At 37.6% G+C, this 17844-nt stretch overlaps 1 protein-coding gene across 2 annotated transcripts; it reads right to left on the bottom strand.

Moving 5' to 3' along the window:
* Positions 1 to 8667: 8667 nt before the first annotated feature.
* Tbx22 (T-box transcription factor 22) lies at positions 8668 to 17552 on the bottom strand. Of its 2 annotated transcripts, none has more exons than XM_051142172.1 (8): positions 17342 to 17552; positions 16606 to 16780; positions 15719 to 15820; positions 14062 to 14236; positions 12999 to 13163; positions 12609 to 12673; positions 12125 to 12189; positions 8668 to 9281 (listed from the first exon to the last, which is right to left on the bottom strand). In XM_051142172.1, exons 1-8 carry the CDS (start codon positions 17511 to 17513, stop codon positions 8668 to 8670), a joined length of 1533 nt encoding a protein of 510 aa, XP_050998129.1. In that variant the 5' UTR covers positions 17514 to 17552. The 2 variants fall into 2 exon arrangements, with proteins under 2 accessions (XP_050998129.1, XP_050998128.1); XM_051142171.1 differs by having other exon boundaries at positions 16606 to 16783; positions 17342 to 17513.
* Between the last annotated feature and the right edge of the window lie 292 nt (positions 17553 to 17844).

The following is a 17844-nucleotide window of genomic DNA, read 5'->3' as shown; positions in this document are numbered from 1 at the left end:
GGGGCTCCTGAAGCCTCTGTGTCCTTCCATCTCTGTATTCTTCCATGCCACTCTCAGCATTCCAGCATTCCACCTGAAGTCCAGCAGCAAGCTGGACACAAATGTTTTTCATTGATAAATTCTAACAAACATGGGAAAATTAACACAAATTTTGCTTTAATTTTTTTCTTTTATTGAAAATTGAGGTTTTTTAATACAATATAATCTGATTATAGCTTCCCTTCCCCCAACTCCCTTGAGATCCTCCCCACCACCCCTTCTACCCAAATCCACACTCTTTCTGTGTTATCTTTCTCTAGGAAACAAACAGGCAATGTAGTCCATGTCAGAGACTGACCGTGCTTCTCTTACTAGGAGACCCACATGAGGACTAGGCAGCCCATCAGCTTCATATGTGTAAGGGGCCTAGGTCCAGTCCATACATGGTCCTTAGTCGGTGCTTCAGTCCCTGTGTGCTCCCCTCCTGGGTCCAAGTTATTTGACTCTGTTGGTCTTCTTATTCCCTTTGGGTCCTTCTATTTCTCCTCCTCCCTCTCACTCTTCCACAAAACTATTAGAGTCAAATGCTTGGCTGTGAGTCTCAGCATATATTTTGATCTGCTGCTAGGTGGAGCCTCTCAGAGTACAGCCATGTTAGCCTCTCAGTGATGTCCTAATAGTGTCAAGACTTGGCTTTTTGATCATTTCCCCATGGCAGGGCTGCCTTGCTGGGTCTCAGTGGAAGAGATGTCCCTCAACCAAAGAATGGATAAGGAAACTGTGGTATATTTACTCAATGGAATACTGCTCATCTATTAAAAACAAAGAAATCTTGAAATTTGCAGGCAAATGAACGGAACTAGAAAAGATCATTCTGAGTGAGTTAACCAGACCCTGAAAGACACACATGGTATATACTCACTTATACGTGGATATAACCACATACTAGAGGATAACCATACTACACTACATAGACTTAACAAAACTAAATAATAAGGAGCATCCTAGGGAGAATGTTTAATTCTCATTCAGAATGACAAATAGAATAGACACCTGAAGTGGTTGAAGAGAAAGACCAGGACTGGAGCCTACCATAGAGGTCCCCTGAAAGACTCCATCCAGCTGGGGATCCAAGCAGATGCTAAGACTCACAGCCAAACTTTAGAGTGGAGTGCAATGAATCTAATGGAAAAGTTGGGGATTAAAAGGATCTGGAAGGGTCAGGAGCTCCACAAGTAGACCAATGGAGCCAACAAATCTGGATAGAGGAGGAGAATGCTGCAGAGACTAATACTCCAACCAAGAACCATGCAGGTGAGGACCTAGACACTCTGTTCAGATGCAGTAGACAGGCAGCACAGTCTCCTTGTGGGTTCCATAATATGGTGAGTAGGGACTACTTCTGACATGGACCCTGGTGCTCACTCATGGATCACTTCCTCCTGTCAGGGTGGCCTTGCCAGGCCATAGAACAAGAGGATACATGGAGAAAGAGAGAGAGAGAGACAGACAGAGAGAGAGAGAGAGAGAGAGAGAGAGAGAGAGAGAGAGAGAGAGAGAGAGAGAGAGAGAGAGAGATCCCAACTGATTCCACAGAAATACAAAGTGTCCTTAGTAAATACTATGAACATAGTATTCTTCATGCTACCCTTGACACTGTTAATGATATTCTACTATACTTGCAGACAGGAGCCTTAACATAACTGTCATCAGAGAGATTTTACCCATCAACTAATAGAAATGGATGCCAAAAGAGACAGGAGAGAATTTGTATATTCTTGCCCCAGAGAAATGAAAAATATTTAAGGTGACAGACACAGAAATTACCCTGCTATGATGCACAAGTATCATAACAGCACATTATGCCCCTCAAACATGCCCAGTTACATCCATCAAAAACAGAAAAAAATTCCAAAAAAGAGAAAAATAAAATTTATTTATAAGAGAATATTAATAAAAGTCATATAAAACCACTGAAGGAAGACTACAACTAACCAAAGCAGTTACAGTGAGATACATTTAATGTCTTCTTGGTTATTTTCTCATAGTTTGGGAGACTTTACTTTGGTAAATATTTATATATGAGAATCATTGTTAATGTATAACTTCACCTACACAAAATTTTCTAGCATGCATAAACACTAACAGTCTGTAAGTCAAACTGAAAACTATGACCCTTCACCTTTTTTATTTTGTTTTTTTTTTGTGCTCTTTCAAGTTTCAGCAATAATATATATACATATCTGTTTATATATTTGTAAAAGGTTAAAGAATGAATAACTCAATTTTATTCAGAGTTATTCCCTTTCCCCTCCACTCATAGTTTAGTAGGAAATATATGTATATGAATAAACTAAAGTGTGTATGTGTGTGTTTGTGTATAGTATCAGACCCTTGTTAACATAAATTGGGGTGGTTGTACTCACTACCCATTGTAAAGCCCAAGGCTCATGGCAACTGCCTTGCTTCCTCACATCTGCTGAACTTGGTTCCACACATTTGGGTACATACACCAGATTAATTTACCTTAATCTCATATATGTAGAACTTGAATGCACAGATCCTTTTGTGATACTTCATTCCACCTTTCCTCACGAGTTACATCTAAAACCCCTAGCAATGAGGGATATCTGGAGCCTGAACAGGCCATCTCCTATAAACAGGTAAGACTTCCAGTTGGGGATTTGGGACACCAACTGAGCCACAGAATCTTTTATCTAAAATTTGTCCTGTCTGCAAAATGTGCTGGAGTAAAGGTGGTGCAGAACTTTTGGCAGTGGGCAACTGATGACAGGTCCAGCTTGAGATCCATGGCATGATAGGGAGCATACTCCAGATACTACCTAGAGGGACAAGACTCAGAAGCTGGATATCTCAGGGACCTAGAATAGAACCAAACATGAGTGGCAAAAAAGTCAATGCAATGGCTCTCAATGATATTCTAGTATACTTGTAGACCAGAGCCTAGCCCAATTGCCATCAGAGAGGCTTCTTCCAGCAACTGTTGGGAGCAAATTCACAGACCCACAGCCAAACATTAGGCAGAGCTTGGAAAATCCTTTGGAAGATGGGGAAGATGGTCTGTAGGATCCAGAGGAGTCAAGGACATCACAAGAAAACCCCCAGAATCAACCAACCTGGGCTCATAGGAGCTCACAGAGACTGAACCAACAACCAGAAAACCTGTATGGATCTGACCAAGGTCCTCTGCATATAAGTTATGGTTGTATATCTCAGTGTTCTTGGGGACTCCTAACAGGGTGCAGGGGATGTCTCTGACTCTTTTGGGGACTCTTTTTCTTTTTGGGTTGCCTCGAGCAGTCTTGATATGAGGGAATGTACCTAGTCTTTTTGTACCTTGATATGCCATGTTTGGTTGATATCCCTGGAAGGCCTGCTCTTTTCTGTAGGGAAATGAGGGAGGATGGGGGCAAACTGGGAGGAGAGTAGTGAGGGGAAACTGTGGTTAGTATATAATATATGAGAGAAAATAAATAAATATGTAAAAATTTTAAAAATCACTAATTAATTATATATTTACCAAGGAATTTTCTCTCTGTCCATTATCAGGAATTGAAGACAAGTCAACCTTGATTTGCAAAATGCAACTATTACTCAAATAAACAGTATGACTATGTATGTCTTTCCTTCATTAAATTAAAATACAATTTCTGCATGTGTAATAAGTTTTTAATTTCAACATTGATTTTTATTGTCTTTTTCAAAGTAAGATCTATATTTATGTGGTATTTGTGCTGTTCTTATGACAACATTCTTTCCAAAAATATATATAAAATTCAGCAAGGAAGAAAACTAGTAGATTCATTGAATTGGATAGGAGTCACAAAAGTTTTAGGTTATAAGCAAAATATGAAAAGTCCAGGTAAATTTAAATAAAGATTAAGTACTAAAATACTACATAGGGATAAAATGGAGCAGAGATTGAAGGAATGGCAAACCAATGACTGGCCCAAATCAAGACCCACCACATAGGAGAAAGCTAACCCCTGACACTATTAATTATATTCTGCTATGCTTGCAGAGGGGAGCCTAGCATAAGTGTCTTCTGAGAGGCTTCATTCACCAGCTAATGGAAACAGATACAGAGACCCACAGGCAAAGAATAGGGCAAGTTTGTGAGTTTTGCAAAAGAGTGGGAGGAGCCAGAGAAGTGAAGGACACCACAAGAAGAGGTACAGAATAAACTAACCTGGGCCCATAGGGGTTCACAGAGACTAAACCACTAACCAAAAAGCATGTATGGGATGGACCTAGGCTCTCTACACATACATACCAGATGCTCAACTTGTTTTTCATGTGGGTCCCCTAACAATGGGAATATGGGCTGTCTCTGAATCTGTTTCTGCCTTTGGATCCCTTTCTCCAAGCTGGGCTGCCTTGTCTGTCCTCAGTGGGAGCCAATGGGATTAGTTCTGCTGTGACTTGAAGTCCCAGGGTGGGTTGGTACCTCTTGGGGGCCTCCCCTCCTCTGAAAAGAAGAAAAGAGGGCAGGCTGGGGAGAAGGGGCATGAGGGCAGGACTGGGAGGAAAAGAGGGAGGGAGCTTGGATCAGGCTCTAAAATGATTAAATAAATAAATAAATACATGACCATAAAAAGGAAGATTGAACTATATATTTAATAAAAACATTACATCGAATTTTATCTAATACAAGATCATTATTTTAATTCTTTCATATCAGTAAGATTTTAAGTTGTTAATTACAGATTTTATAGCTAAAATATTACATTATACCATCGTGTGCATAAGAAAATGATATTAAATGAAAATTCTCTCATGTTCAACAATATAATATTTGACTAAAGTGTTTAATGCCACAATGCATTGTAATATACTTTCAGAATTTTCAATTGCATTTAACTTTAACTGTTGCTATTTTTAAGCAGTTAAATGAACCAATAAAAATGTATATGCATTTGAACGAAATACAAAGATACCATAACATTTCCCTGTACATCTGCTCACTATAATATATGTTTACATATTAATTGCAGGACAAATTTGTAAACATGAACACTGGAAGCTTTGAGAGGAAATGATACTCGTAGTTTTACTCTCAATATTTTATTGAAACAACATGTTACTTTTGGCCAGCCCCACATGTGTAAATAGTTTTACATATGGGGTATGTTTCAAATGTTCTATGGTATCTGTTCATTCTGTCTTATGTTGCCATCCAAACCATGTTTATTTATAGAGTTTTAATACAAAATGTCCTTTAATTGCAGATCAAATCTAAGAAGATTAAATGTACATCAGGTAGTTATATAAAAGCAACTACCACCAGCGCCTAAGCTATTAATGCATTTGCTTTGTTTTTAGCTGCTCCGATAAGTATGCTAAATTCCAATGAAATCAACTGTCAAACTGTTGCTGTATACTAGAATATTATTACTTTGGCTGGGCCGGTTGAATATTTTCAGCACAAAGTCAACATATCTTTCAATTGGAATACAAAATGTTGTGCTTCTACCCTGTCAATTTAATTCTCAAAGTAGAGCATGTGCATTAGACATTTCTAAATATATTTAAATATGCCTCTCCACAGAAGTATACATAATTGATAATGTATGTCAGTATTTAGTGATTATCTAATGAGTAAATTTTCTATACAGCATCTCTCATTATGAGTGGGAGAAAAGACACAGTGTGATTCATTTAAAAAGAAAACTAAATATCCCATTGGAGAACACACACACACATACACACATACACACACCCACACATTATGTGTATATACACACATATTAGAGTGACATCTTTAATTTATAAAACCATGTACATATGTTCAAAAACTTATTAGTGAGATTAAATTAGTAGACAAAATGTAAAAAAAGTCTTACTTTATGCATGATATATATGTACAGCTCTATTATGTCAAACATATTAAATTTGTTGTTAGCATGCATATAAACTTTTGCAAAATATATTTTAGTATTTATGCAACATATTTATTTCAGCTATATTATGCCTCATCCAGAAAACTGACTGGCACATCAGTAATATTTAAAAGCTATATTTGTATCTGCCTTGTGTGCCATGATTTCCCCAAGGTGCAAAATAGAAATGATTAGGAGAATTAAAGGAAAATCTTCCATAATATCCAGTGCAGATGCTTGTCTTTATGCATTGTTGGCACCCTTGTCACGTTGTCATCACATGAGATACTAAATGTTTCAAAGACTCTATCCATTGAGTCATCACTTGCCCAGACTAATAGTTCATTTCTTTTCCTGCCACAGACATACTTCAACATCACAGAAGAATGAAATCATGTCCATCCTCAGACTATATGCAGGACTCATGCCTAAAAACAGTGTGAAACATTTCTTCACAGCTTGCGAGTTTTGAAGAAGCAGACTAAATGGAAGCAAGGACATTAGTTAATTTGGAGATTCTAAAAGTAGGTAACCTAAAGTATATTATAAAGTTATACTTTGGTCTTCCAAAAAATAATATGCATAAAGTTGAGTCAATCTACAATGAAAATAAATAATGATATTAAAGATACTGATGTTTTAAAGTATTACCTACAGTCTTATAGTAATGTTTAAAATGTAATGAGCAATGTGATATAACAATCTGTCTTCTTAGACCTTTAACCAAGCTTAACTTTTGTCATTGATTTCAGCTTGACTGACTGTTCCACAAAATACTTTCCTGATCAGAGAATCTGTCTACAGGTCTAAGGTTGACTGAGAGCTACACAAGGATAAAAATATCATTCACTTATTTCCTAAATCAATATGAAATTTTTACAAAATTGATGCAAGGTTTATTTTCTCTAGGCCTATTTGGGAACGTCATATACAAGGTCAGGTTAAAAACCAGATATCTAAATGTAGACTTCTTTTTATTTTCTTAAGAGAAAACATCTATATTCAAACCAGGTGGAAATAGAAGGCTTGATTATTACTAGAATTTGGACCTTATGTAGTATCATGTGACCACTTTCATGTGATAGCAATTCACATTTTGTCTAAACAAATGTTTTTGAAAGTTTTTAAATGCAGACATATAAGTTTTGTTTCATAACCATGTTCACAATTTATCAATTTTCTTGAGTTCTGTGCCATGCATCTAAGCATGAAACATTTATGTGCATGAGTTAGTTGTGTTAACAGATAGATGGACAGTTTACTTCAAGGAAAATGGGCTACTTGATTGAGGTTTTTTTCCCCAAGTCTAATTTTCTATGAAGGCTTTCCCTTGCTTACTATGACTAAAGTGTGAGAGGACAATTTATGAACTTTTAATAAAATAAGATGAGAGAAATACCAAACTTATAGCATTTAAAATGTTGCATTTTTCTTTTAATTACTGTGCTGGTGTATGTTTAGAGTTATGACTATACGACATAACAAAAACATCTGACATTTAAAGTATTGGTATATATCTTGGAGTAGCTATAAAATTAATGTCTTCTTTTATATGATAATTAAAGAACAACTCAGAAATTTTCCTTAATTTTCAGTTAAATAATTTCTTGTTGTCACTTTAGGAGGTAATTGCATATAAGTTATCAGGTAGTTTCATTACATTTTTATATTACAGCTTTGTTAAATCTATAATTTACTGAAGTTTGCCTACACAGTTCCTATTTACAGTAGGCAAAAATAAAGTGTACTTGTTTCTTTGATCCCTTGCTTAACAATCTTAGTATATATTTCATGCCTCAGAAACTCTTCCAATAGATATTCCATTAGTTTAAGCTGTAAATAATATGTTCTTTTTACTAGAATACTGTTCAAAAATTTAAGACTTGATGAGATTCTATTTGAATTTAAAAACTAAAATAAAACTTTGCTTTTTACTTTTGTCCAACTACACTTACCATGACTAACACACAAGATGGAAAGATGGGAATTAAATTCTACTAACAAGTGATGTTTTCATATCTATGGACTCAAATATGTTCTCTCCCTTCAAATACTATCTCAGTTTTCTTAGAGGAATAAAGTCATGTGTTTTAGTGTGTGGAATGAATAAGCTTTTTAAAGAAATACATTAACAGACTTCATATATGAAATATTCAAAAATAACAGGAAGCAAAGATTAATGTTATTTGGAATGCTTTACCTTTCACTTGATCTTTGCATCCTTTCAGAATAAAATATCATTCAGGCTACAAAGGTTAATCAAAAACAATATTTGAAAACTTGTGTCCCTGTCTGCACCTTATATATGTAATCACCATTCCTTTCAGCAGCAAAATATAAATCAAGCCAACTATTCAATTTTTGCCATAATTGCTTGATAAATGTTTATAGTGTAGGCAATCTTCATAGATAAAACTGAAATACTTTTATTGTTTTTACATGAATTATATCCATCTTCTTTTGGCCTTACTTAATAGGTAAAACACATGGTGAATTGGCAATGTTGTAATTGAAGAGTTAATCTCCTGGCAGTAATTATCACTGATGGCTTATCTCATCAAAATATTTATTAAACAACTTATCTGAGGACCAATGTTATCATAATGTCATATTCTGTCAGGTCACAGATGGTATTATATAGAAATTCTTGTAAATATTTGTTAAGTTACTTCAAATCAAAACAAAGTAATGCTGTTTGGTAAGGAAGCTTTTAAGAGCTGTTGTTCTTTCTTAAATAAAGAAAAGAGATGCTTACATGTAAATTTGTTAAAATATGATTGTTGTTCCATTAAAGGTAATGGTTGATTGCAGGATACCAATGGGAATAATCACATCTGCCTTCATTAAAAGAAATCTGACTGTGGCCATTTTCACTGAGATGATTGGCATTATTTTCCAATCTAGGTGTCATGGAGAAGTTGTAGCTATAACAGCCATTATGAAGATGAAAAGGGCAACTGAATGCTTCTTGGGCAATGGGGTTTGGCTGGAAACTGTTTCCAGGATTCTGTAATCCACATAATATTTGATTGGCAGAATGAGATGCTTGTAGACACTGCCCATTGCAACCTTCATGTATGCCATTGTTTGGATTGATGATGCCCCTGGATGATACCATGGGCACTTCCATCATGAGTGGGGATAAAGACTGGGGACTGTTGAAGCTCGGCAGCCTTTCAGGAGTAGGTAAGACAAAAGGTTGTGGTCGCCAAATGTTAGTTGGACAAATGTTGTAGTAGAAGGGTAGGTTGCCGTTGTGCAGGTATGCCTCTGGATAGGCCATTCCAAAGGAGCTTGTAGGTATGTGAACCATAGGTGGGGAACAAGATGGAGAAACTAAGGAGTTCAAAGGAGAGGGGGCTTCTCCACTAGAGGTCACTGGAGATGAGCCACTGCTTCCACCTGCGAATGACAAGTCAAAGAACAATGAACCCGATTTTTCTGCTGAACAGTAATCATAGCTACTGTCCTTTGGGTCCCATTCTTGGAGTGTTTTTTTTTTTTTTTTTTTTTTTTTTGCAAACTCATAGTTTTTTCCCCCTCTGACTGATTCTGGATATGGTGGCTTTACTACTGGCAGTACTGCTACTGTGGCACTACTTCTGTGCATCACACACTGAACACTCACTACACTCCAGGCCTTTACATTTTGTCCAATAGTTAAGCAGCCTCATATGTAGCTCAGCCAATAATATATTATACATAAAAACTGACTTTTAATTTTTTAAACTGCATATTGAACAAAATAATTTGTTTTGCTTGGGATTTTACAGATTACTTCAGCATAAAAAGCAAGTAAATATGAAAATAATTTTATTGCTGAAAAATATCAACAATCAATCTTTTGTCTTATATGAAATTCAGAGAAGAGGAGATTCTTATGGTTCTCTCTATCAAGAATGGAAGACATTATTTCAACATCAAAGTGAGAAGGAAAATGTTTACTCAATGACATCCAAAGTCTTTTATTGTTTAACATAGTAGTTCTCAACCTGTGGGCCATTAACCCTTTGGGGAGTCACATATCAGATATCCTGCATATGAGCTATTTATATTAGGATTCACAACAGTAGCAAAATTACAGTCATGAAGTAGCAACAAAATCATTTTATGGTTTGGGCTCACCACAACATGAGAAACTGGATTAAAGAGTCACAACATTAGGAAGGTTGAGAACCACTAGTTTAACAGATAATAAAATTAAGGATATTTATATGGTACTGGAAAATGTAGGTTCTGAGCTTTATTTTTTGTAAATGTTCAGTCAATTTTGTTTGACCATACTTGATGAAGTTGTGAGATTTTATTGATAAGTTTGTTATTTTTCTTAAGTATACTTGTATGTAAATATAAATATACACTAATATTTTATCAGCACAGTGACACATACTTGTAATAAAGCAGTCAAGGGTTATTTTAGAAATTATTGCCCCTTTCTAATTTGAATGCACTCTACACACTGTAAATGATAAAGTTAATTTTTTAAGTGATTGATTAATGGTCACTTTTTTCTGCTTTGAAATTAGGTTGTTTGGATATTTTAAAAGCATGCTGCCTAATGCTGTCGTAGTTTTCTATGCAACAAACTAAAATACATCATTTCAACAAACAATTATACTTAAGTTGTTCACATTATAATTACTTGTTTTGGTATCATGTAAAACTTTAGTGTAATGTTGATGTCTTGCTCCATAAATGTAATGTTAAATAAAAGTCTAAAGACAGGCAAATTTAGTGGAGTAAATATGAATAGAGAAAGTTTTATGTTGTTTACAAATAAAATATTTATAGTTAAATCTTTGAGTAAATAGAAATGTAGATTATTTTTGCTAGAACACATGCATTATCCAACTATGATGATGATAATTTCATCAGGCAATATACTGCTTGAGAAGAAACACATAAATTTTTAAATATACTTATGACAATTAAATTGGTTGTGATGCAGAAAGGCAAGTACTGTATGAAATATAAAAGATGATCTTATGACAACTGAGAATATAATAGTGGCTCCCAGATACTGAGAAAAATGGGAGTCAAGTGGGGCTAGGCTAATGTCAAATCACTGGGTTCTAAGTTATAATTAGACACTACCAATAAGTTCACATGTGCTAATGCCCAGTAGGGAGACTATAGTTAACAAAAATATATCATACTTTTGAAAACATCGCAATGGATTTTGAAAGTTTTCACCATATAAAGGTAACAAATGCTTGTGGAGATAAATATAATTGAAGAGTCTAAACTTTTTAAATGAATACACAAGTAAAAACATCACATGGCACCCACTAATACACTTAATTTTAATGCATAAATTAAAAAGCATTTAAAAAATTTAAAAGTACACAAATTGCACCACATCCATACTAGATTTAGCCCATTTTGTGGTTTTGTATGCCGAATCTTCCTTTCTTGGTTTATTAATAATATTTTCTCAATTATTTTTTCTGTTTGTACTATTCATCTTTTACTTTCATTTTTCCCTCAAGTAGTAATATGACATATCCTATATACAAATTTAGAAAATTTTCATTTTTCCTTCAAGTAGTAATATGGCACATCCTATATACAAATTTATAACATTATACTTGCATTTATTTTTCCTAGCTCCTCTACTATGCTCATGATATATTTTACTTTACATGCTATAAATTTCACAATGTTTTTTACCTTGAGTCTTATATTTAATAAATTTTTGAAGAATTTGAAAATAAGAGCAGCACAAATGTGAAAATAAACTAGATGTTATGTGATCACTTAATGTCACTTTTGATACTTTTCAAGCAATAAAGAATAAATTAGAAAAAAAGTAAATTAGAATTATGTAAAAGTGAAACTTAAAGGAAGTCATTAAAACATATGATAAAGATAAACAAAAACTTATACAGCTAATATATTGTCAAATTAAGCTGCAAATGGGGCAGAGTCCAATAAAATCTTTATGTAAAAGAATGAGATACTATGGAATCTATGTATGCTGTCACGATAAACGTGTAAGATAATTCAATAAGTGATATAACCAGTATATCCACCACCAACATCACTGCACTATCTCCCTTAGGTGGTTTTTTTTGTTTTGTTTTGTTTTGTTTTGTGTGTCTTTGATTCTGACTCCCGTACATAGTAAATACATATTGCTTGTAAACACAATTTTTTCTGGTAGATAATATCTTGGTATAAGAGTTATAGCTAATGTTACTCCAATAATATGTAAAAATATAACTGAATGTTAAATGTTTTCTTACTTTGTGTGTCCAGAGGGAAAGAAGGCCTCCATGAGTAGGTCTCCAAAAACCCATCCAATACACCCCTAAAAAAGATATTTGTTTCTTTAGCAACTTCAGAAAACACTTTGTGAATATAATGATTCAGATAAGCCTGTTATATTTTACGAGTGATCATCTCAACTATTATCTCATAAATTTCGGTAAAATATACACTAGTAGATAGGGTCTGAGTAAATTTCTGTAAGCCCCACAAGTTTATACTACACAATATCTTAACACTGAGTTGCAGGGCTATTTGAAAAACATGCATTTAATTTCCTACCACCTACTATGTGGTGAAATGTAGGCTCTTCTGAGTCTCTGGTCCATAGTTACCATATCTTTACTACTTGTAACAGAGGTATATAAATATTCTGAGTGATTGTACTTTTTCTTACCTACTATTTCCAGTAGCCATTAAAGGGATTACATAAATATTACATATGACTGTTACTTTACTTACCTGTTTCTCCCAGGATCTCTAAATCCTTTGGCAAAAGGGTTCCTGTCTATTTTCAGTTTGGTAATCTATAAATTCAAAAGAAAGACAAAGAGAAAATTCCAGTCTATGTTCTCAGCAACAATGCTACTATTGTAATGTGGTACTTTAAATAAATGTGAGTATGTAAGTCAGATTTAAGATAATTGTCTCCTTTGCCTACTGGTCCCTTTTGCTCTAATCTCTTGTTTAACACAAAACCACACAATTTTCTATCAAATGTCACTTGGTAATGAAATAAAACCACAATTTTTTTCTCTATTGTTTAAAATGTACCCCCCCAAATTGTTACTTGCTTCTATTCCAATATACCAATGGGGTCAATCCCACTTCCTGGGGTCAAGATAGCTTTACCTGCTGGTTTTGGTAAGCTGTCACAGTAGTGAATTCAGTTTCTTTAAAGGAGAATGTTTTAACTCCTTCAGTAGGAAGGTGCTGAATCAAGGACAGGTCAATTCTGCTGTCCTGCTCCATCACGTGCACACGGGGTTTGTACTTATGCATGGATTGCAGAATGATCTAAGGAAGAAATGGTTAAATGCCATCTGAAACACTGACTTCTCCCCAACACCACCAGTGAAGACACACCCAAAACATTAGATATAAGTATGTCAGGAAAGCTCAGATCACAAATAAGGACATTGTTGTAGGTTTTGGTCCCCACCAGAACCCCTCTTAGCTGAAGGTTTTCCTGAGGGAGATACCACAGCAACACTGACACTGCGCAGCAGCAAATTCCATACGCAGCTTTTCCTGCTTAGGTAGAAGTGTCATGAGGACCTGATCAATAGATCGGAGTTCTCTTTGCTGTAACTGGTATTCCTAAATATGGCCAGAAACCTGATATTCCCCAACTGCTAATCCTGGTAGTTTCCTTTTCTCCTCTTGTGGCTGGCACAAGACTAGGTTGGCAGGGCCCAAGCAGGAGGGTACCTAAGGAGAAGGCTCAAGATCCAGGAAACCTGAAAATAAGCAGGAAGTGACTCCCAGGTGGCAGCAGGTTGTGGAAATTTCCAGTCTGGCTTCTCACTTGCTGCCTTGCATCCTCCCACCACACCATATCAAAGGTACCCATGTAACAAATGCTTGGACTCTAAGGAAGGCAAAAGCACACAGCCTGGGAAGCCAAGATGCCTGGCAGCCCTGTGAAGTGTTCCTGCCCACTCTCTACAACAGGACAGTCTCCCTAGCTTAAATTGCTCTCGTCTTTGGACCCTCAAGCTCCTTGAAGTCATTCCCAGAGTCTAGCACCCTTAGATGCCAGAGATTAGAGGCATCCTTTGTGTCCTCTATTTACAAATCCAGGAGCTTTGGTCCCAAAACAACATTTACAAAACCCTAGGAGCCTCTTGAAGATTAACTCCAGCTGGGAGCCTTGGCACCTACCTCCTCCAGGAGAAAGACTGTGCTCACTTACATGACCCTTGTCATCCATCTCATTGTTAGTGAGTTTCACTCGATCAAAGGAGATGATTTGACGCATCCAGTTTTCTCCGGAGCAAGGAGAGTCCGGGTGGACATAAAATCTGGGAGTGATGCAGGAATGGTCAGTATTCCCAGCTACCATCCACTGTGAGCTGTGATACACATACCTGAGGGAAGGACAAAGAGCAAGGTATAGATAGCTTTAGGCTCAGCCAAAACAAATCAGAGGGATAGGGGCTTGAGAGTTCTCCACCTAAGAGCCTCATAAAAGATGAAAACACTTATCCCAAAGGCTAAGAAATCAAACGTAGAGGCAGTTTCATTTGAAAAGAGCTTTCAAGGGCAACAAACAAACAAACAAATAGTAACTACGCATATGCCATCAAAATGCACTAAAGCATCCCTGTGAGTAATCAGGACGGGATATTTGAGGCTGCTATTTCCTAACAGAAACGGGAGCAGGAATCAGTCTCACTTATTTTTCCATGGGCAGCTATGCCTAAAAAACATCGACTATAAGCAAGCAAGAAGCCAGAGGAAGGAAACACAGAGTGAGGCACTATGGTGTCCAGCCCATGCTTAACAGTTTTAGTCAAAGCCCACTCTTGCTATTGAACCCCTTTGCCAATTAAACTTGAAAACTCTAAAGGAACCCCGCCCCATAAGGCCTCAGGGCTGAGTTTTCAAAATGCTTCGATCTCAAACGGTGTTTTGATCAGCATTCTTCACCAAATCATTGCCGGTGCACAGCGAAAAGCAAACAGCTGCTTCTGTTTCCCTGGCTGAGGGAAGTTCCAACTTGCTAGGGACTTGCACTTTCTTCCTTCAGAATCAGCTGTGAAGCTAGCTACACTGGCTCCCCGACTAGGGCTAGGCACCAGGGGTGCCCTGGGTTCACTGCACACAGCTTTCTTTGGGCTGTTTTTGCAGCTCCCTCCCCTTCACTTCCAGAATTCCCCGTTCAAAGTAGCAGCAAGGCACCAAGGCAGCGCTTCTAGGCAGGTAGATCTAAACACGCTAATCTTTCCAACAATTTGCACGCATTTGGTACAGCCTAGTCAAGGACTTCAAGACAAAAATAACAGAATCCTGGTACTGTCTGTATCTGGCCATCCCTTCAGGCAAAAAAAAAAAAAAAAAAAAAAAAAAAGGGACAACATATGGGCAAAAACCCAACCCTGACCCAAGGACCCTGCCACCAGGTTTGGGCAAATCAGGACATTATTTGAGAACCTTCCCAGTGTAACCCTGTCCCCAGAAGCCAAGGTCTACCTTGGGTCTAAGACATTTCTCCCGTGAATGTTTTCAAACTGCCTGCCTCCAGGATGCCAGAGCCCAAATCAATCGCAGTATACATATCTAAGGCACAAAGAGTGGGTAGCCTGAAGGTACAACAAGCAGCCATTTAACACCAACTTCCACAAGGAGGGAATAAGAAAGGCCAACACTTCCTTCACTTTGAATCCAGATTCAAATGAGAAAATTCAGCTATCCGAATCGAATCCAAGGATGAGCAATTTTCTGTACTCACCAGGGAAACTTTTTTTTTTTAATCCTGCTGTCAGGTAGGTGTCAGGCTGAATCTGTTTTCTCAACCTGTTTGGATCTTGGCTATGTGAATTGGAATATCTCTATAGCTACAGAGTTACCTATAGCGTTTGGAATCCACGGGCACCACATCCAAAACCACACAGTACTGCTTTACTGGGTCCATCCCTTTCACCTTGATCCGAACAGAAGGAAACATACGTCTGTTGGAAAGAAAATACGGGTTTGGATAGAAACTAGAATCCGAGTTGGGAGATATTAGTGATATTTTGAAGGAAGATGAAGTGTGGACAAATACAGTCAGTATTCTTCCCTTTCCATGGCAGGTTCAGGGAATGGCGTTTGTTATGTAAGAAAAGATGATTGATTTAACAAGTCCGAGAATTACTACTAAAGGTACAGAATGTCTTTATGAAAAGTCCTCATCTATGAAGCCCCACATGGCATTAAAAATTATAAGAGAGAAAGTAAGACAGGAAAAGTTTCGTTCCTTTCCTGTATTTTGTAGAAGGGTATGTGAGGTAGATTTGCAAAAGGTTGAAATTAGGAAGACTAATTAAGAGGCTGTCTGACACCAAAGGGTTAGCTGCGAAAAGGCTGAGTTCCCAGTGGGTTGAGCCCAGTGATGGTGTGCTGGGTGGAGTACTGACTGTTGTTATTTGCTAGGCTTGCATGGAGAGGCTGGCCACAACAGAAAGAAGTTGGAGAGACATCTGGCACTGGTCTGCCGCGGAGGCTAGATTTTTGTGTACAGGACACAGGCAGAAGTTGGGAGAATGAATCAATGGAGTAAGGATGTATCAGAAAACATGAGTAGATCTTTTACTGTTGCAAGGTCCTTCCCAGAGCAATAGATTGAGTAGTCTGTGGCTTTCTAACATCTGCCAAGGACTGGGAAGGGGGAGGAGTTTAGCATTACAAAACTGGATTCTCCTCCTTAAGCCTATAGTATATGATTCAGGGAAATCACTGGCCCAGCCAAACGAACCTGCCCGCCTTGGTAATGATCATCTCAGTCCCGATGTCGTGGAATCTCTTCCATAGGTCGGATCCCTGAAGCTCCACTTGGATAATACTTTTTTCTTGCAGAGTTTCGAGACTGCGGCTCTCGCCACCAGAGCAAGAGAAGGCGGTTTTTGAAAATTCCGCTTTGGGTCGCTTTCCTGCTAGACATGGGATTTGAGAGTCTGGCAGGTTTTGCACACTATCTTTGAACTGATAGACTTCGTCCTTCCCCGAGAAAGTTTGATACATTCGTTCCCCCACAGAACCCTTTGTGCTTTCTTAATGGAGAAAGAAAGAGGAGCCCAGTTTGCATCCCATCAAAGCTGGTGCCCCTAAAATCTCTCACCCCCAACCAGCCAAATGCTGAATCTGAAGCTACATTTTCTTGGGGGATTTGGAGGACATCCTATTTCCTACTGAGCGGAATAGTCAGGCCTGGCACTTATGATTTTGTTAGAGGTGCGTAAATCACTCCTCTAAAAGCAAGCAAGCAGGGACCCTCCTTTTCATTGCAAAGGAACCACAACATTTCCAGCCAGATTCAGACTCTCTGAAATGTGTCCTAAAGTCAGGTGTGTAATGTGTTTTTTTAATTCACAACCTGACTTGAAGGGATGTGCCAGGACACCCTGGCTACAGCTCAAAGAACCAGGCAAAGAAGATCCATTCAGCCGGCCAGGGAAGCGCTCAGCATAAAGGGCGGCGGGGAAAGTACTCACCGGGCTGCTTGCTGTCCCCAGAAGCGCTGCTCGGCATCTCCTCCTCTGGCTCTACCCACTGCTCCTCCTGCAGCTCAAGCATTCCCTCTGTTGAGTCCTGAGATTTTCTTTTGCGGGGTCTCCCCACCAAGGCCTCCACGGAGAAGGCATGCGCTCGAGAGCTCAGAGCCATCCCTGGAGGGGAAGAAGTAATTGTGAGCTGCTGCAAAGTTTCAACCTGAGCTGGGTTAGGGAGGGAGGGGGGAGGGAGGGCACAGATGAGAGGCAAGGGAGGAAAGCTTACAGAAAAGTCTTAAATCTGAAAACCAAGTTTTGGATCCGCAATCAACAACAAAAATATGCCCCCCGTTATATTAATATCTTCATTTAAATAAACAACATAAAAGAGAAAGAATATTAAACTTGAGTCGAAATCCTATGAGGTGTAGTCTCTATTTTCTTTTTAGTTCTCCTCCCTCTCAATGGACATATGTGTGCCATCAGCCCTCAAATCCTTGATTCTG

The sequence above is a fragment of the Acomys russatus genome, chromosome X (assembly GCF_903995435.1).
Source record: "Acomys russatus chromosome X, mAcoRus1.1, whole genome shotgun sequence".
Classification (NCBI taxonomy): domain Eukaryota; kingdom Metazoa; phylum Chordata; class Mammalia; order Rodentia; family Muridae; genus Acomys; species Acomys russatus.
This window is presented reverse-complemented; position numbering and strand designations above follow the sequence as displayed.

Excerpts from the sequence above, each read along its gene's own strand:
- Tbx22 (XM_051142171.1), bottom strand. The coding sequence starts at position 17,513 with ATGGCTCTGAGCTCTCGAGCGCATGCCTTCTCCGTGGAGGCCTTGGTG. Across the intron at positions 12,674-12,998 it reads CAGCTTACCAAAACCAGCAG|ATTACCAAACTGAAAATAGA; the intron begins GTAAAGCTATCT and ends TTGAATTTATAG. Across the intron at positions 12,190-12,608 it reads AGAGATCCTGGGAGAAACAG|GGGTGTATTGGATGGGTTTT; the intron begins GTAAGTAAAGTA and ends TATCTTTTTTAG.